The sequence below is a fragment of the Dreissena polymorpha genome, chromosome 7 (assembly GCF_020536995.1).
Source record: "Dreissena polymorpha isolate Duluth1 chromosome 7, UMN_Dpol_1.0, whole genome shotgun sequence".
NCBI lineage: Eukaryota > Metazoa > Mollusca > Bivalvia > Myida > Dreissenidae > Dreissena > Dreissena polymorpha.
The window spans coordinates 77,954,464-77,975,644 of record NC_068361.1 but is presented as its reverse complement, the minus strand read 5'-3'; the positions used below and the strand labels follow the sequence as shown (position 1 = coordinate 77,975,644).

At 33.8% G+C, this 21,181-nt stretch overlaps 2 protein-coding genes across 4 annotated transcripts in view; one reads left to right on the top strand and one right to left on the bottom strand.

Annotated features, from left to right (window-relative positions):
* LOC127837703 (coiled-coil domain-containing protein 180-like) overlaps window positions 1-21,181 on the top strand; it is a 62,718-nt gene that overhangs the window by 13,732 nt on the left and 27,805 nt on the right. For 2 of the 3 annotated variants that reach the window (XM_052364979.1, XM_052364978.1), the window contains exons 12-19: window positions 255-334; window positions 744-832; window positions 2,601-2,723; window positions 3,288-3,461; window positions 4,555-4,670; window positions 5,295-5,418; window positions 6,063-6,128; window positions 9,901-9,957. In XM_052364979.1, the coding sequence (XP_052220939.1) occupies window positions 255-334; window positions 744-832; window positions 2,601-2,723; window positions 3,288-3,461; window positions 4,555-4,670; window positions 5,295-5,418; window positions 6,063-6,128; window positions 9,901-9,957 (829 nt within the window). The remainder of the gene's footprint in view (window positions 1-254; window positions 335-743; window positions 833-2,600; window positions 2,724-3,287; window positions 3,462-4,554; window positions 4,671-5,294; window positions 5,419-6,062; window positions 6,129-9,900; window positions 9,958-21,181) is intronic. The other variant, XM_052364980.1, reaches the window with a different exon arrangement.
* Window positions 12,461-19,375, bottom strand: LOC127837704 (arrestin domain-containing protein 4-like). The gene is made up of 4 exons (XM_052364982.1): window positions 19,047-19,375; window positions 15,604-15,746; window positions 14,731-14,861; window positions 12,461-14,087 (listed from the first exon to the last, which is right to left on the bottom strand). The coding sequence occupies exons 2-4, from the start codon at window positions 15,713-15,715 to the stop codon at window positions 13,143-13,145; spliced, it is 1,188 nt and encodes a 395-aa protein (XP_052220942.1). The 5' UTR covers window positions 15,716-15,746; window positions 19,047-19,375; the 3' UTR covers window positions 12,461-13,142.

The following is a 21,181-nucleotide window of genomic DNA, read 5'->3' as shown; positions in this document are numbered from 1 at the left end:
TGTCAGTAAGTCCGTCAGTTTGAGTTTGTCCGTCAGTTTGTCCATCTCTCCGTGTACAAAGCTTCCATTTTTAGCCATAACTTACATGTACTGATACAATTTTTACTTCTGTTAATTACAAAGCTCCATAAATTATCATGATGTATGTTTTCTACATCCTTAAGTTGAAAATGTCCTGAGAAGTTCTTTTATCTTAGCAGATGAACAAAACCTTTGTATTTTGTCAGTGTTTTATGCATGTGTTCTTACTTCAGAGATTTAATGCCACCATCTTCCACAAAGACCTCAGTATACCACTGGAATAAAGGAATACAGGACATTTCACAGGAAATTGGTAGGTATACTTTTAGCCTTAAGGTAATATTAAAGTTTAACTTTTTACAAAATGGTACCACATTTGATCAGTGACTTGCTTATATTGAGTGGTGTTTACATGGATATCAGTTAAGTGATGAACTTTCATTGAAAGATTGGTTGAATTCGTGTTTTAAATACATAAAAAATAACTATTACCATGGATTACAAGCTTGATGAAATCGGCTTTACAGAAAACTTAAAGTTGGCAAAGTAAAAAAGCCAGAAAAGTTAAAAATGTTATTTGAGGGACATGTGTGTCAAGAATTAATTGCCCATGTCAATCGTAAAACTGTTACCTGAAGTCTGAAACTTTTTTCCCCCTGATTTTTCCCTACAGCAAAAAGTAAAATAATGGTGTAAAACCAAATCATGTGATACTGTTTCAGATACAACCAACCAGATACATCTCTCCAAACTTCACAAGGAGTACGAGACTGTCTGCCAGGATTGTTTGCAGGAAATCGAGAGAATCAAGGTAACATTTGCAGTAGCAGGGTTGTAAATCAAGAGCTGATCCTAATAAGGCGCTTTGATATTATTAGCCATGTTCTAGGAAAATTGGGCTTAATGCCCTTAACTCATATACATTAAGCTCAGTTGTCCCAGAACCCAGTTTTAACCCTTTGAATGCTGGGAAATTTGTCGTCTGCTAAAATGTCGTCTGCTGAATTTCTAAAATTATCATTTTCTTAGATTTTTTTTCAAAGAATACTATCAGAATAGCAAACAGTTTGGATCCTGATGAGACGCCACGTTCTGTGGCGTCTCATCTGGATCCAAACTGTTTGCAAAGGCCTTCAAAATTCGGTTCCAGCACTGAAAGAGTTAATAATAAACCTTTTAAGTCTGTGAGCTAACCTGATCATGCAAAAGACCCGCATCTATTTTCATTGAATATCTGAAGTGTGGTAACAATACATGTGAACTGTAACCTGAGAATGATTATCTGTCGTGTGGTAGCAATACATGTGAACTGTAACCTGAGATTGAATATCTGTCGTGTGGTAGCAATACATGTGAACTGTAACCTGAGATTGAATATCTGTCATGTGGTAGCAATACATGTGAACTGTAACCTGAGATTGAATATCTGTCATGTGGTAGCAATACATGTGAACTGTAACCTGAGATTGAATATCTGTCGTGTGGTAGCAATACATGTGAACTGTAACCTGAGATTGAATATCTGAAGTGTGGTAGCAATACATGTGAACTGTAACCTGAGATTGAATATCTGTCGTGTGGTAGCAATACATGTGAACTGTAACCTGAGATTGAATATCTGAAGTGTGGTAACAATACATGTGAACTGTAACCTGAGATTGAATATCTGTCGTGTGGTAGCAATACATGTGAACTGTAACCTGAGAATTTCTAAACACAAACAGTGGTCTGAAAAAAGATTTAAATTATTTTCCCTCTTGTTTATAAACAATTAATTAAGAAGATGACATAACATCCCAATATGTCTTTATTCACCACAGATACTGAAATAAAGGGATTGATATTTTCTTTACAGATCTTTCTTAACAGAGGAAAATCAAGAACTGTTATAACTGTTTATTGGTGTCTTTCTTGGTCAAGTTTTCTGGCTGAGTTTGTTTTTTTTTCATCATAAACTAACCAATGTGTCTCATTATGTAAGAAAAGATCGAGAATCACAAACTTTACAGTGTGCTGCTTAAGTGGGGAGGGTGACAAGTTTTTGCAAAACTAGAGTACATTTCAAAGCAGATCAGTCTATAAGAGGAGGGATGGGACTGTGCAACAAACTCCTTTTTTTTTCAAGACCTTTCCCTATTATAATGTTGTTGACTTATGAACTGAAAAAAGGGGTTATACCTTTTCAGGCCTTCTTCTCATGACTGCCATATGGGTTATCAATTTTAGTGACTGTTGGATGGGATATGGATTTTTCCAACTGGTTAATGTAAAAACCATCCCTTGAATAGAAAATGAGCGTCCGTCTGGGAAAATAGGGCTGAATGAATGTGTATAAAGTTTTATCCCAGATTAGCCTGTGCAGTCAGCACATTCTAATCAGGGAGAATACTTTGTGACTTAACTCAATTTCCACCAAAAGAGACTTTCTTTAAACAAAAAATACCACAAAAGCAGAAAGTGTTGTTCCGGATTAGCCTGTGCAGACTGCACTGGCTAATCTGGGACAACACTTTATGCACAGGGATTAAGCCCAGTTTTCCCACAATGGGGCTCAATAAATAAACTGTTAACGATTACAGCTGGATCTGCTGGACACAGGAGTGTGCTCAGAGAGCCGTGCCAAGTCCGTGGTGGAAGAGTTTATGATACCGCTGGTAGGGGAGAGACAGGGAGTCTACGAGAGAAACTTAGAGACCATGGAGGTAGGAAAAAAATGGCTAAATAAATACAAACATAATAAAAAACGTGTTTGCTTTTTTTTAACACTCCTTTGCCATATTAGAGAACAACACGTCACAATCCAGTATGATTTATTACGATATACACCATAGGATTCACGTTTGTTTTAATGTTTTAATCAACCACTTGATAGAAATGCCACAGTGAAAGATTTTCAAATATCTTAAATTATTTTGGACCACTTGATTGTGTTCAGTTGATGTTGCTGAATTACTTAGGTCTATAACAACCACTTTGTAATGCTTTATTGTATGTAAATGTACCTCTTAAAATCATTCAAATGAACATTAACATTTATGCCTAGTTGATTCTCCCATCCTTCTGAATTGGATCAATTTATTTCCAAAATTAGGGATGTCTCTAGTATATTTATTTCTATATTTAGAATATTTCTTACAGAAATTCCTTTATGCAAACAGCGCAGACCCTGATGAGACGCCGCATCATGCGGCGTCTCATCTGGGTCTGCGCTGTTTGCCAAAGCCTTTTTTGTAGACGCTAGTCATAAATGGGTTACATTCCAACAGAGAGCCCTGGAGGAGCAGAACAAGATGTCTGGAGAGCAGCTGAAGTCCCTGTTCAAGTTTGCGCAGGGTGCGGCCCACGTGTGGGACGTACACGAGATAGGGCTGGCTAGGCAGGAGCGCTCTCTACAAGAGAAACTGGAACAGTGTCGACAGACGCATGACAACCAAAACCAGGCAGGGATTTAAAAAAAAAAAAAATCTCTCAAGTTTTAAATTCCATTCCATTCACAACCTCCCAAAGTAAATATTTTTCCAAGATTCCCTGCAGTGCAAAATTTGAAGTAACCAAGAACAATATTTTTTCTCCTTTTTAATAAAGTATACGAGTATAAATATTAGTTAAAACAACATGATTTTCCCCTATCAAAAGAGCTCCTAAATGATGAAAAAAGAATTAAATTGTGTTAAAGGAAGGCCTGAAATAAAAACTGTATTTTTTTTGCACAAATGACTTTTTTGTGGATCTTTAGATGCTTACAATAAACATGTTCAGGGAAAATGAATCAACTAGATATTAATTAGAAAATCAACTTAATATTAATATTGAAATAAGCTGTTTGACCAAGCATTTCCCAGTTTGTATATTATGATGTGAGACTGCATAAAACTGAGAATGGATGTAGGCCAGTAACAAATTAACCAGCTTCTACTAATTTCGATCGCTGATATTTACATACTCTTTGTGACTATAACATGCTGCATTCTGGGATAACTGGGCTTAATGCATGTGTGTAAAGTGTTGTCCAAGATTAGCCTGTGCCGTACAAACAAGCAAATCGGGGATCTCTCTCTTCTTTTTACAGGGAGTCTCTTTTCAATGAAACACTTTTCTCACAAGCATTCAGCAAAGGTGTCCCATGACGCGGCTGTAATAAATGCAGGTCCCCACGGCATAGTGGATATGGTGTCTGCCTAGCAATCTTTAGGTCAGGGGTTGGGTCTCAACTACGGAGCGTTCTTTAGATCTCCCACAAATGATGCTATTTCTGCCCAGGAAACAGGCTTGAGAGTATTTCAATTAACCTTATGCATTTGATGCAATTGTGCTAAAATGAAAAGGTAAACTCTTTCAGTGCTGGAGCCGAATTTTGAAGGTCTTTGCAAACAGTTTGGATCCAGATGAGACGCCACAGAACGTGGCGTCTCATCAGGATCCAAAATGTTTGCTATTCTGAAGAAAATGAGAAATTCAGCAGACGACATTTTAGCAGATGCCAAATTTCCCAGCATGCAAAGGGTTAAAATAAAATTCACTGCTTGTTTACAGGACAAAGAGGCCCATCTGGATATCATCATGGACCGTATGAGACAGGACGCCACAGAGAAGGCATTGAAGGACAGCCTCACAAGGGCGCTCGAAATGCTGGATAAGATCAGACATGCGTAAGAAGCTTTTTCAAACAATTTGAGCCGCCTCCTGCAAGAACTGGGCTTAATGCATGTGCGTTAAGTGTAACAGATTAGCCTTTGCAGTCTTTTACAGAATGTTTTGTTTAACATAAGTTTAAAACGAAAATCAAGTCTAGGTGGACACTTTCGTCCCTGATAAGCCTGGGTGGGTTGCACAGGCTAATCTAGGATTACACTCAACTAACATGCTTTAAGCCCAGTTTTCCTAGAATGCGGTTCATTTTTACATAATATTATAAGAAGCCATTTAAGAAAGTTTAATTTAACATTCTTGAGTAGAAGTTGAGTAGAAAGTCCAAACCTTACCGCTTTATGCAATTTTTGTATTAAAAGGAAGTCTTTTTTAAATGAAAATCCAGTCAAGGTGGAAGTGTCGTCCCTGAAAAGCCTGTGTGGATTGCTTATCTGGGATGTCACTTTATGCAAATGCATTAAGCCCTGTTTTCTCAGAGTGCAGCTTAGTTTGTAAAAGGTATGCATAAGTAGCCTTGAAATTATTTTAAATACAAAATTCTTGAGATGAAAGGTTAGAAAAACCTCTAATGTAGTTTTTCAATTTCTTACTACAAACCAAAAACCTGTACGTATTCCCCACAGTTATGAAGTGTTCCACAGCGATCAAGAGAACATTGTGAAGCAATACCCAGATATGGTGAAGTCTGAACTAAACAACTATGATGAGGCCCTATGCAAGCTGTTCTCATTGGATAGGAACAAGCCGGTGAGTGGGATTCTCTATAAGATAATTGAGCCTCGTTTTTGGAAAATGAGGTTTAATGCATGTGCACTAAGTGTCATCCCAGATAAGCCTGTGCAGTCCGCTCAAAAGGGACAACACTTTCCACTTTAACAGACATTGTTTGAAGGAAGTTTCTACTTAACGACAATTAGGCAGATAGTATCGACCCTGATAAGCCTGTGCAGACTTAGCTTGGACGACTGTTAATGCATAAGCATTAAGTCTCGTTTTCCCAGAGTGGAGCTCAATTATTTCATGGCAAGGTTGAATTACAAATGAGGGTATCTGATATAGCATATGTTTAGCAGATAAAACATGTTCTCACTTTTCTGTCAGATTTCTTGAAGAAATTTGTTATAAAGATGTTTCTATAATTATAAGTCAGTTGATGTCAAATAAGGCAATGAGGTATAGGCAGTGCCTTTTTTTATTGTCCAGTAGTAAAGAAGGAATATATGAATTGAAAACAACTTGTTTACGTGGTAAGGATATGTTGACATTATTCTTTGTGTTCGAAATTTGTATAAAAATGTACATTTGGTAAATCCTTGTGTTAGATTGATGGTTGGCGCTCTGTGAAATGAATTTGTAGCACACAAAACAGTTTATTTTGTTACTGCTAATAGTCAGAACAAACAAGGGAAGCAACTCAAGATAGTATCACACCGGATGATACTATTGTCGAGGATGGGGTAAGCCAGCATTGTTGTGTAGTCATGCATGAATGCTACCCAGCCAGCAATAATGAACTCACCCGCAGGCATGTTGTGCACTTGATTAATGAATTATTTTAAATGTTTGCTTGATATGTTTATATGAAAATTGGGTTCTTATCTCACTAACTTAAGTTTAATGGTAACAAATAGTTGTCTCAACATAACTGAGAGCGACTGAAATCGAAAAAGAGAATGTGTCCTCATTTAGCAGAACAGAACAGAAAGTTTATTCATATGACTTGAACATTTCCAGTTTATCGTTACATATACATAACTGACAATATATAAGCAATAAGCACATGCATAGTAATGCGCAAATGACCAAAATGGTACATAAAAAGGTGTTTAAAATGCACTTAGACCATCATATTGCTCATCGTTTGCATTCAATTTATCAGTTCTCATTTTAAAAGCATTTATAAAATTTATTGCGAGTTTATTTAGGACTTTGGTTTTAGTATTTGTTAACAAAAGATTACATTTAAGCCATTTACTGGCATTTATCGCAGTATTGAGCCTACCTTTTGTTCAGCTCTCTAGTGAAAAAGTATTTGCATATATCTATTGGTATTTTATGTTTCAGAAAACATAAATGCTGACTTGTTTTTTGATCAGCCTAGTATGATATATATATTTTTTTGCTGATCAATACTGTTCGGTTGCTTTCAGCGTAGAATGAGAAATGAAAAATTGCACATAGGCCAGCAATGAATCCTGCTCATCCACACTTTGAAATAATCATTGTCTGGCGTTGAAGTTGAAATCACGTCAGTAACTTCCTTTTTCTTAGTGTGCTGAACATATTAAGTAATTGAATTAATTTTTAATCGTCTGACACTTGATCCCAAAGTCCAGGGTTTGCCTCCCACCATTGATCTTTATCACCGAGTCGCTGGTACCAATAAGAGCCAAGAAACAAACTTGAGTCTCTAAGTAAGCCTTAGGCTCTTGATTTAATAGAGCTAATAAATATGTTGGTGTTAACGTATCTTGAAAAAAAAACTTTTATATTTTTCGACTTAGATTCCAAAGAAAGTGCACAATGTACCATAGGGTTCTCATCTTACATCATCATTAGAATGTTTAGTGAATTTTTTGCTAACAATACATGCGATTGTTTTTTCCTTAGTTGTTTTAGCCTTATTGGCTTGTTTTAATGCTGAGTCTATGATTTTTCTCATGAAACATGTGTATTTATTGAACTTGTTGTAGATTATTTGGTTTTGGTAGTGAATGAAAAAATTAGGTAATAATTGAAATTATCATGACAAAAAAATATTTTTCATGTTATTGTATTCATTGTTATTAATTTATTATTAAAGTGAAGTAGTATATATTTTGTACGGCTTTGGTTATTACTGAAACAGGGATGTCAGAAAACTCAAAGAAATATTTAAAAACCACACCGTATCATTAGAGGTGTAAATCAAAGGCATAACAAACCCCAATCGCAGAAATTATTCCTTTTAAGTTTAATACATGTACAACACAATAAATGGTTATGTATAATAAACTAGCAAAAGTGTTCAGATCAAGCAGTACCAAAACTTTAACAAATATAAAGTTTCATATGAAAACAGTTTTTATGTTTGTACAATCAAAGCCTTGTTAATGTACAAATGAAATGTACAAAGTTGGCAAATTACCATTAAATGTAATCTGAGTAAATGTATTAGTATAGCCTGTTTGTAATGAATGTCATTGAAGTAAGAACATTTGATTAGCGGTATAACTATAAGATGTTTTATATATTTTATATAATTATTTATATATTTTATTGAACATTTATTGTTCATGGTCATGTACTGGTTTAAAAGTGTGAAAATTAAATGTTGAAATTAAAATCACATGTACTAGTTCTCATACCTACATGGATTCCCCAATCCTGAAAATGTTTGTTGGTTACTTAAAAATCACAATTAAACCACCTGTTGATACTAGCCACAATAATTAATGAGTTGATTGAATCGTTTCTCACATACATGTATATTGGTGTTAATTTAATGATAATATGTGTCTTGTTCTGAGAAAACTGGGCATAATGCATGTGCGTAAAGTGTCGTCCCAGATTAGCCTGTGCAGTCCACACAGGCTAATCAGGGACGACACTTTCCGTCTAAACTTGATTTTCGGTAAGGAGGGACTTCCTTGAAACTTAAAATACCATTACAGCGGAAAGTGTCGTCCCTGATTAGCCTGTGCGGACTGCACAGGCTAATCTGGGACGACTCTTTACGCACATGCTCAAAGCCCATTTTTCTCATAACAGGACACATTAAGTATTACCCTCCATTGGTGGATAATTTAATGTAGAAACATCCCTGTAGTTCATATTATAGAGCAGTTATATCATTTGGTTATCCCTTTAGATTCTCTTAGAATTCTTCAGTTTGACTTTTTGTATCAGAGCATCTTGAATGTTCTTAATAGCAAGTATTTAATACTTCTACATTTGTTATAATTGTCGTATTACTAGTCACATAGTATCATGACGGAAATAATGAAATTTATTTTTTAATTAGAATTATATTTTAATCAAAGCTGAGTTAGAGAGCTTCTTGCTAAGTTGTGACTAAAAAGTTTTGATGCATAACCCATTTAAATGATTGCCATGATTCACTTTTGTAATCTTAAATAAATGAATTTTTTCACCTTTGACCGCATTGTTTAAAGCCTGGGTAAGTTTTAACCATGCGTTAAACGTTAGTGAAATTTAACCATAGGTTAAACAAGTTGATAAGTGCTGCTGCAATATTTATGATAAATTTAGGGTAGAAAAAACCTGGATTAATTCTAATCTTGGTCAGATGCTTGGTTGAAGTTTACCCATAAAAGTTTTTTTTGGCAACACGTAATTTATACAATATAGTTAGTTATTCAATATGGATAATGTTTAACCTGTGAATTGTTCAATCAATTTGAAAAAATAAAGTACCAGAGCTTTTAATAATTATTTATAGGCCCTGTAATATTGCTTTTGTTGAGCTTGGCAATAATACACACCTTGCTATTTCAGGTATAATTTGCATGCAAATTGTGGTTGATTTGTATTTAGAATTCAGTGATAGTGGAAAAAGTTGTTTGTTTAAGACAAATTCAGCTTTATTGAAACACGCACAGTTTATGTATTGTAAATTTAAAAGGGGTCTTTGTAAATTTAGAAATGTTATTGTTTGCCATTTACATTTTAGTTAGTTAGGATTTCCCTTTGAACTTTTTCACTATTCAAATTTAGTGACCTTTAAATAAATCCCTAGACGTTTACTGTTATTATATGTAAAAAACGTATTCAATATAGTGCATTTCTTTCTTTGTCCTTTAGATTTGTATGGTTAATCAGTATTGTTTGTAGAACAATCATTATTTTACATTTACAATTATTTATTTGTATAAATTGTTGTGGGATTAAATTTCTAGCTATCAAACTCATGAACTATTTTTAGTATGAAACATGATTTTGGTCTGAACTGGATACTATTGATAGTTGAGGCTCAAAACAGTCAGTTTTATAATTATCATACGATAAAAAAAGTTTTTTCCAGTTACCGTTAAATAATAAAAAAGGAACAAGGAACATACATGTATTTCAAATACTTGTATTCATCAGATAAAAAAAACAACTTCATAAAATGTTATAGACAGGAAGATTACTATTTAAAAAATATATTAGATATAATAGTTGGAAAATATTGAATAAAGCTAATAACAAATAATCACAAACTTATTTTGCTTTTACTGCCTCTTTTAGATGGTTGGCAAGAAGAAATCTAAGACACCTCTTCAGAAGCCTGTGAAACCAGAACAGGTAGGTGGTTATGTACTGTACACATTGTTTAATTACAATACCACAACAAATAAATTCTTAGGATTATTCCCCATTCAGAAATATTAAAGTTAAATATTTTTAAAGTAATTATGGTTCACCTGTCCACTATGTATACATTTTGCAAAAAAGATTTGGTCATTTTTGGTATTTTAACGGCAATCTACAATCAAGGACAAACATTGGGTCTGATTATACTATTGGCAACATAAACAGCTTTGAATGCATTTGGTTGAAATGTTCAATACATATACATGTAGACAAAATATTTGTTTAATCTATGCTAGCTCTAGCCTTTTATTATATTACAAAATTGAATAAAAATAATGAATTTTGATTTCGCTCGCACTCTAGATTTTTTTAAAGCCAAATTCAGTTGATTTGATTGTTGGGGCCTACCTGTCACTATTGTGGTTCACAACTTTAACAGCTGAATTTCCTAAATGTCTAGATGATCAGAAAGAAATGAATTCAGCCTTGACTAGGGGCAACAGTGTCTGTGGCACATGTCTAGTTATCAATCTTGTGCATGCAGCCACTCCAATTAAGCGACCTTTCTCTTATATGCCACCACTTTGAATTTTTCCTATTTTGTATAAAAAAAGCGACCAGCGGCCGCCTATTTTTAATAAATCTTGGATTGAACAACCACTTGGGGATTAATTTAAAAATCTGTTAAATGTAAAGGTACGAATCAGTGTTAATTGTTTATTTAAGCTGATAAGGTGTACAGTTATGTTTCCATACCAGCTCTTTTCCTTTGTCTTGATGACTGCTTCAGACAGATGTTGATGCAGACTGCATATCAACATTTCTGTTCTACAACATAGGAATGTACCAGTAAAAAGTTTACTATCAGGGACTGCATAAAACAGGAAAAAAAAGCTTTGCCACGCATTTTTGCCTAACAATATTTTTTTTGTCGAAATTGGAAAATTTTCAACATTGGTGAATAATAGATAATAGAAAAAAACAACATATTAATTGCATACTTAATTGTTTTATTTATTTTATTTATATTTAGATTAATTTGATTACTTAAGTTGAAATCAATGTGACAATCCTACATAGATATAAATTAAAATGGAAGGTCCACATTTTTTCAGATTGGTCTTTTTTTTTTAAGACCATTTTATTTAGAGACCACTGTTGGTTACTCTTTAGAGTGACCTCTTAATACAAGATTGACTGTATATTCTTTTGCGCAAGCACACATGGTAATATTGAATGTCTACCTTTTCTATGATGATATAACACAATTGTTTAAAACAAACATTACATCAAGTCAGTGGGTAATGAAACAGTGCATTATTTAAACATGCTATGTCATATGAATGTAATTTAGCGTGCACATGGTTTGTTTGACCTATTTTTATGGCATCTTGATGCGTGAGACACATAATGATTATTATGTCTGTCATATGTTCTGTCTGTGACAGGTTAACCCTTTCCCCCATAAGAAGCAAAGTGAAAATGGCTTCTGCAACCATGAGCATAAAACCTGAACAGACTGCGAGTAACTTGCAGTCAGTTCAGGTTTTATGCTGTTTGCTGCTCATCAGTATCTATGGCTTGGAAATAAATCCTTTAAAACTTGAATTTAGTAAGAAAGATATTTAATTAAAATTAACTTTCTATGGGACTACAAATGTGTCAAAATGCTTATCTAACAAATAAAGGGTTATGTAGATTTTATCCTTTCTTTGATCAACAACACATCCATTACTACTCACACATTTGTTGATCATGACCATTCCAATCCATTCATATCATCAAACCTTATTTTGATCTTCATGTAATTATTGTTCTTACATTTGAGCTTTGGTCTGAGAGAACGGGGCTCAATGCATGTGAGCAAAATGTGTCCCATATCAAATTAGCCAGTGCACTCCACACAGGCTAACCAAGGACGACATATTTCACCTAGACTGGACCTTTGTTGAAAAGGGACTTGTTGTAAACAAAAAATTCCATGAAAGCAGAAAGTGTCATCTCTGATTAGCCTGTGTGGTCTTCACAGGCTTATATGGGACACCACTTTGTGCACATGCATTAAGCACTGTTTTCCCAAAGTGAGGTTCATTAACCCTTTCAGTGCGGGAACCAAATTTTGAAGGCCTGTGCAAACAGTTTGGATCCAGATGAGACGCCACAGAATGTGGCATCTCATCAGGATCCAAACTGTTTGCTATTCTGATAGTATTCTTTGAAAAAAATCAAAGAAAATGCTTATTTTAGAAATTCAGCAGACGACATTTTAGCAGACAACAAATTTCCCAGCATGCAAAGGGTTATAAGAAGCAACTGGGGAGCCTGTGTGCCTATCAAACACAGCCTCTTGTTGTATTGATCCCGTATAATGGAAATAGTATTCATTATTATTTAATAAATTTTGAGCCAAACATCTCAACAACAATAAATATAAACAATTTTATTTCATGTATATGTATTAAAACACCAATTTATAAGATTTTGCTATGCAATATTGGTGATAATAACTATTATGTAAAATATACTAGATGTAAATATATGCTGCTATGGAAAATCAAATGTTGAATAACTAAACAATATTTCCATACATTTGAAATCAACTCATATTACATATATTAAAATATGACTCATAGTTATTGCAAATATTATTTCAGGTTTTTTAGGTATCCATTGCAGTTTTTTTTCGTATTTACTAAAATTGTTGGTATATATTCAGATCATATTGTAATTAACCAAGATAAAAATAATTTTGATTTTTCTTTCCCAAAACAATAAAGAACAATTAATATGAAAATGAACAAGTTCTAAAGAATTGGACAAGCACATAAAGTGATTTAATACCACAGCTTATTTTGCACTGAACAAACACAACAGTAAAGTGATTTTTTTTCCAATTCATGCATTTTTTTCAAATACATGTTTACAAATTAACTGGGGTTGAAATGATTTTTTTTCACCTATTTCAAACATTTGATAGCTCATGATATGTTGCTGTACAAAAACTAATTTCTTTTCAAATGCTGTTTAAGTCATTGAGGTAAAAATTAACAAATTTAATTCAGTCATAGGTATGAAATTTCAACAAAGTGATTGTTCTGGTCTCTTTTTGCTTTAGCCCCATGACTTACATTTTGAGAATGCGTAATTCTATTCCAGTTGCTGTCAAACATAGGAAATTACAGCTTAGTGTCATGGCCACCCTGTTTTGGCCTTGATCTAATATCGTCAAAGTCATTAAATCGTCCCCCCACCTTGTTCTCAGAAAGTCCACCCTCCCCTTGGTACAAAGGGTTGGCAACGAGTGTGTCGTCTTTGCGAAACTCGGGTGACTCTATCACCCACTTATTCTCCGTGTTCCGAGAATCATTCCCGTTTTGCTGGCTTAACAAACTCTGTGGCCCTGATGTCCAGTTCATGTTAACGTCATCCATGTAATCTGCAGGAATTTCGAGTCCTTTTGGGTTTGAACCAATGAGAACGGGTATTTCTACTTTCAATTCTTTCCCGCCTACAAGTTCCACTCTGAACTGAAACACATATGAAAGGTCTATGATGTCACAGCAAGAGAGGAAAGACTCTGGTATATATGGTGGTACTCCAATCCTCACGTTTTGCCAACGCCGACTGTCGCCCTCATCCAGTTCGTAATCGTCCCGTCGTTTATTGACAATCTGCTTGAATGTCGCCATGTTTTTCTTGGAGTGGTACGTGCTGTTCATCATGAGAGCCCCCTGGATTGCGGTAACACGCAAAGGACTGTGGTTTTGTACGTCTGCAGTCAGACAAATGTCTTCACCCGGGACAAATCCAGTTTTGTTCAGATTCACTTTCATCTTCAATTTTCCCCACGAACACATTGAGAAGTAGGTCTTTGCACTTTGAATGTCCTGACCTTCATTAACCTCGTCTGGAAGAACTGACTTCCTGGCAACGAGGAATGGTTCAGTTGCTATGGTATTTTCACTGGGGCGTTCACCTTGTATCACGGCTTTGAGTATGTACGTGATGCTTCCATACTTGCCGATGAATGAAGAGGGTATATTTTCGGGAAGGCGATATTCAAAGGGAAACTTGTGAAGCCCTGAGTCTAGACGTTGAACTTGTTGCGGCTTAAACAGAACCTGAAAGTAAAAAAACTTTTGTATTAATAGATATGAATTGTATCTTGACAAAACATATGTTCATCTAAAACTTTTATTTAAGGTTTACTTCCACTTGTTAGGATTTTTCTCTCTCATCGGCAGTATTATAGAATGGCTCAAATTTGTTGATTCAATTTAGTTTTAGATATGTCTGTCTGAAGTACTTTTGTAGTATATTATTCAATTGCACGGTCCTTTTTTCATAAGTACAAAATCCTCATGTTTAATTCACTAGTGTTTTCACCACTGATGCATAAATAGAGCAAATACCTTGAAGTAAAATATAATATTTCAAATTATGTAAGTTAAACATACCAGTACTTTTCCCTTGGTTTGCGATTTTATAAGTAAGTAGGGATATAAATAGTTATACTGTTCCCTAAATATTAATTTTGTTAGTTTTTGATGATGGGCACTCTGGAAAAATGGGCCTTAATGCACATCCTCTGCAGGGACAACACTTTCTGCTAAACTGGATTTTTGTTAAAAAGATTCTTCCTTAAAACATTAAAATCCATAAACGCAGACAGTGTCATCCCAGATTAGCCTGTGCGTACTGGATGATACTAAATGCATATAAATTAAGCCCAGTTTTTCTAGTGCAAGACTAATATATTATCACCTGGGATGCATTGACATAGTTCTCAACAGACTGCTGGGTCTCCCCGTATTCGTCCTCCCATGTGCACACTCCCTCCCCTGTCACAGACAGATGAATGCTCTGTACAAACGTGCTGCGAACCAGATGGGCCACTGTCAACAACAACAAACATCATTATCATCATGACAATGATTTTCTTGGCCATCATCATCATTGCCATCAGCTTCATCACTAACAGCGTATTATAAATCATAATCGTTATTGTCATCCATGGAATCATCATTTTGTATATGTATACATCATCATTATCAACATCATAATCCGACAAAATCAGAATTTTTATTAATATCAAATGTGAAATAATTACAATATGTGAGAAACTATTTTAACTTGCAACAGCACTACCCAGTATGTTCGATCTAATGATCATAAAATCCTTTCTAGTTAGCCATTCATTCGCAACCACTGATTCCCGTTGGATAGTTGTCAGTTACTGGCATAAGTATTTACACTTTGAACTGGTAACCCAGCTAACTGAGGAAAAGAACGGGTTGGTTAATAGAACTAATTGATATCACTGAAATACCATGGTTAACTCTATGAAAACATACAAACCCATGCGAAAACTATGTATACAATTTACAATCTTAGACAAAACCTTTCCTTGGTGGTTAACTCTTTCAGTGCTGGAACCGAATTGTTAAGGCCTTTGCAAACAGTTTGGATCCAGATGAGACACCACAGAATGTGGTGTCTCATCAGGATTCAAACTGTTTGCTATTCTGATAGTATTCTTTGAAAAAAAAACACGAAGATAATACTAATTTTAGAAATTCAGCAGACGACATTTTAGCAGACGACAAATTTCCCAGCATGCAAAGGGTTATTTCCTACCTATCTGTCCTCGGATGATCTCCCCTGGTTGATACTGGTACTGCTCATCTATGTCATGTTCCAGTTGTATGTCCACCCGCTCCACCATGCTGCCTCTATTCAGGGCGGCCATCTTGTCTGTGTCCGTGTTTCAGTCTTCAATCCTGAAGCAGCCAATATAACAAAGGATGAAAGGCAAAGCTGTTGGATCTGCTAGATATTTTTCTATCAATTACTCTTAATCATATTTCCTGACCCAGGGATCGTATTAAATAAAATATGAATGTTGAGCATTGATATTGCGTAGTGTTTGTAAGTTGTTTTTAAGCCTGTTGGTTTAAATCATATGGTTTAATTAAGTGAAACACTAAAAAAGTTTGTTTGTTTTTTTCTTTAAGAAATTTTCTTCAATCAAATGTAAATTACAAACAAAAGAAAAGCACTTGCTGAAGAATGAAAAAATAAATAAAAAGAATACAGAAAGGTATTACACATTTTAGCAGAAGACCTCTCTTGGTTGACATCAGATATTGAATTAAAAAACACTGACACTGTATAAGAATGGTCCAAGATATTAATGTTATTGTATCACTGATAAAATTGTCATCATTTGGAAGTAATGAATGTACATATTATTACAAATCAATCAATTAATAACACTATTGACATATCCTCTTTTGATAGGATTGTGTGGGTGTTTAGCCTTAAGCCGTTTGATAAATAAATCAATAAAGACAAGTGGATCCACCTTGTCCTATTCATTGAAACTATGCATGTAATTTGTTCAACAAGAAAAAATAAATAAGAAACATACCTTTATGAATTGTTAAGTATGTTTTAAGGTTTCATAGTTTAGGGGTTAAACACAACATAGTTCTGGCTGAGTGATTCTTTATAAATTTAGGCCTTTTCCTTGCCATTTTTGGATAGATGAAATTTTGGGATTGTGAATTGTGTTCCCACAAAAAAAGTCTACTAATTTGGGAAAAACTAATTTAATATGTATATATGTCTTTATAATAATACAAATTAAATGAACAAAATCATAGTTATATTCTTTGTTAGATGTAATGGAAATGATTATAATAATCATAAGTTATTTCTTTAAAACATGCATTCAATTTTTTCCATTTTGCTTTTGGAATTGTTTAATGGACATGTATATAGTTCTGGAAAAGGCCTGAAGTTGGACCTCAATGTTCAGCAAAGATCGTTCAAACAATGGTCTTTTTAATGTGCAAAACTATTCATCATCATTATCTTTATTATTTTAAATCCCATCCTTATCATTATAATTAATTTTATCATAATTCAAGTTAGCAACATCCTCTCAATCAATTTTATCATAATCTTTAAACATAAAACATTCAATATTTATACTGGTATTTTTGGGGTTTAATGATAACAGTATACTTGGGACAATTAACAACAAAAACAATATCACAAAGTAATCATAACAAAAGAAATGAATGAAGATTGATGAGTATCATTGATGACCCCAGCAGATATGGGAGTCTTCAAAGAAATGTGTCAAGACGAGTTAGCAGTAAGTACCAGAAATGAACAATAACTGAACTTACCAGTGATGGGTTTATAGCCAAACAGTTGTCTTAAATGCTTGTAATAATTTCTTGGGCGATTAATTGTGAATAGGTTATTAATATAATACTGCAAGTCAACCATTAACCTACCGTGCATTTTATTGCTCTAACATATGTCAGGTTGCAGCAATTTAGAGTTGGAAAAAACAAAGGGAATAATGGTTTTATGTTTGTCACCATGCATGTCTGGTATGTTTGATGTTTGAGGAAATGTTTTGAACATAAAAGAATTGTGTTATATGACAATAAGATCTATAAAGTATTATTGATTTTATATATATATAAATATTTATATATAATGTGTACATAAATGTAAGTTTGAGCAAACAATTATAACCAAGATGCCCAATGGACACATAAGGCCTTGAGCATTAAAATGCTGCAAGCATCTAGATGATACAATGATGGGTGTGAATGTTGTATTGTCTAGGTTAGGTTCTAATGTACCATTGGAAAAAGGACCGGTAATGGAGTATGTCAAGATAAATGTGTAGATAAAATACCATACTTTGTAAGATTATGAACAATTGCACTTTTTTATACGGACAAATGAATTGTTATAATAGCAGCTTTCAATGAAAATATCAAAGAATTTGACTTATAAAGAAAAACACACTTAAAATTTATATAGGGTATTATTTAATTTGACCTTATGCATGACCAAGAATGTATGATTATGTTAAAGGAAAGTAAACATTTACCAATGTACCACTGAATCTTAAATTGAAGAAGGGAATTGTTAATTTATGTTCATTTGATTAAACTTTGGGGAGTGTGATTATGTTCACACTAAGATACGCCTGTCATAGCCGGTATGTTGCAGCGTTTACAAATTCAAAAATTAATTCACCTTAAAGTTACTTCATCACAAAATTTAACCATCAGATTTGCTCTGATTGTATGAGGATATGAATTATGTTAATATACGAATTGGGTTTAATGTTTAATGTTCACTTCAAAACAATTATAGTTGTCTGAAAGTGATTTATGCCATATATTTTTCCATTGTCAATTGTAAAGTTTTTTTAGAGGTAACAGTGACCTTGTCCTTTGACCTAGTGACCCATAATGGGTGTGGCATGTAGAACTCATCAAGGTGCATCTACATATGTAGTTTCAAAGTTGTAGGTGGAAGCACTTTGATTTTAGAGCCAATGTTAAGGTTTTATCACAATGCCGGAGGATGGCAGACAAAAAGCAGGCTATGACAATACCTCGGGTTTTCTCCAACAACAGACTTGCTAAAAATTATTTAACACTTATGTGCATCACTATTTTCTCAAATGTTTGAAATATATGGTAATAAAAAAGTTGTTTCACTGACTGTGCATTCAATTTAATACCTTTTCATGGGGAGCTTAATGTTCAGAGATTACTAACTTTGATATTGTGAGTAATAACACAAAAATGAGTACTGATAAGACATAAATCAAGCTTTTTAAATAAAAGTATGATATGGAATGCACTTATTAAGAGATTTACTGAGGGAACATTTTAACTGTCTATGCAAATATATCATATTATATCATATTGAAATAACCTTATGGAATGAAATGTTCATACAAATATGACAGTAAATTTAGATTATAAATGTGGTGTTATTTTTTGTGACCTTACAGTACATGTATATTCAATTAATATGAAATTTCACACAAAAATATCCTATACAAAGCACCTTTGTAAAGCAGGCTTGTTAAATCAAATTATTTTAATTATTACTTGTCTTATAATATAACAAATAATTGAAAGGCAACCAATATGTATAATACAAACTACATGCAGAACAAATATTTATATAAAAGACAAAGACAATACAACTAAAAAACTTAAGATCAGGCAGTATTTTGTTGCAAATTTACTCACATTCAATGGTAAATCACAGGATCCATATTTTAAAACTCAGACAGAGTACAAATTACAATCAGGTGTTTCAACAAGCTTTGCTTGGCTGACTTTGTGATATTTCAAAATGTTTCTACTCTAAAATAACTCTGAACCTGCTTTTCACGTAATCACTGCAGCGTCCAAAATACCTTTAACATAAGCGCAAAGCTGACTTAATGTTCCATATCTTTTAAACCTTACACATTCTTAAACACAAATCCTTTGAAAAAGTTGACAGGATTTTAACCACTGCACTTGGACGTCCCAGTATTACTACCTCTTTTGTATAAGGTGTATTAAACTGGTTTTCGGTGTTCAGCAGAGCGTAGATCAATACTATACAGGAATAGATTATGCATGATTCAAGAATAGGCAAGCCTTTGTAAATAATGGTTATTGGTGCAGATCAATGTGTCTTATTGATTTTCTTTCAAGAGATTTTTAGATCAGCTGTTTTCCGTTGTATTGTCATAGCCAGCTCGGTGTCTGACGTCGGGCTAAAACCTTTACATTTTGTTAACCTTTTGAACATCGGCTCTGAAATCAAAGTGCTTCCACCTACAACTTTGAAACTTCATATGTAGATGCACTTTGATGAGTTCTACAAGCCACACCCATTTTGGGATCATTAGGTCAAAGGTCAAGGTCACTGTGACCTCAAAAAAATTAAATTCTGACAAGCTTTCATTAATTCAAAACTGCACCCGCAGCCGAGAGTTGGCATCTGTTATGTGGTGTTCTTGTTTTTCTGAGTTATACATTATTATTATTTTTTATTTTTATTTTTAAGCAAACTTTTATAGTAAGAGTAAAACAATATATACAAGGGTTGTATTCCTTAAAAACACTCATACTGCAGATTCTGAGGTTTGTTGATTCAGATTGTAAAACTTATAATGGTAATAGTGGAATCACAAGGAAAGTCTGTCTATCTGTCCGTCCATCCCTCTGTCCATCCGTCTTTCTGTCCATCCTTGCCATACACAAGGTGTTCTGCTCAATTATTCATTGTTATATATAACATTCAAACTTGCAGGCATTGCTTCTTATGATATGAAGTTGTGCTTGTGCCATACTTAAATAATTTTAAAATGTGTACTTATACATTCTGCAACATCATGTTATGCTACATTTCTTGCAGGGTCGGAGGTTATTCTTCATCACTTTTATGAAAATTACTAGTTCAGGACTATAATTAACACAGACTATTACCCGTGTGATATAATCAGCATTATAAGTGTTATGTAAGTTGGGTAGAAACCTTTTTTTTATCTCAATTAACATTTAACTGTAAAATCACATATACCCATTCATGTATATTTTGATTTATAATGTTCTGCTGATTTTTAAGTGATATACTGAGAGCAGAATATCTATTTATTATACCCTGTACAATGGACCTACAAAAAAGTATCAGTGATTTGTTTCAGAAAGTCTGTGTAACAATATTCAGTAGATGCACGCAAATCAATGTTGATGTGAACTTCATTTCCTATCATAAATTATTAAGTAGGTATGACTTGTTTGGGTTGTAAAATTGATCAATTTAGCCTTGAGCTTTGCTGGTCATCAATCTTTTTAGTGGAAAATGAATACCCCAAAACTGCCTATTATACCACAATGGCGTAATTAGGGAGTATAACTTTGAGCAAATACTGATAGTTTATAATGTCTGCAGTAGGCATCATGGAGTGAAACAAACAAAATAAGAACAATTTAATTCTATATCCTTTTCTCCTCTGTTTTTGAAATTACAATTATTTTTATGCTTTAAAAACATAAGTACAATTTTGAAGGATTTGCATGAAAGCAACCAAAAAGAATAAAATGTTGTTACAAAGTTTCAAGAAGCAAAGTGAAAATGGCTATGTGCAAACAACATTTAACCAGAACAGCCTGCAAGTAACTGGCAGTCTGTTCAGGTTTTATGCTGTTTGCTGCTCATCAGTATCTAAGGGTTGAAAATGAAGCCTTTCAAACTTGAATTTAGTAAGAAAGGTCTTTAACTAAATGTATCTTTCGAGGGGACTACTAATGCGTCAAAATACGTATCTAAGTGGTCAAAGGTTAATCGCCGGAAGAAAATTTAGTATTCAAAATCATAGGATAAATAC

What these genes read in the sequence shown, in the direction of transcription:
- LOC127837704 (XM_052364982.1), bottom strand. Translation starts at nt 15,715, where the DNA reads ATGGCCGCCCTGAATAGAGGCAGCATGGTGGAGCGGGTGGACATACAA. An exon ending in GATCATCCGAGGACAGATAG is followed by an intron (nt 14,862 to 15,603) that starts GTAGGAAATAAC and finishes TGTTGTTGACAG; the next exon opens with TGGCCCATCTGGTTCGCAGC. An exon ending in ACTATGTCAATGCATCCCAG is followed by an intron (nt 14,088 to 14,730) that starts GTGATAATATAT and finishes TTTTACTTTCAG; the next exon opens with GTTCTGTTTAAGCCGCAACA.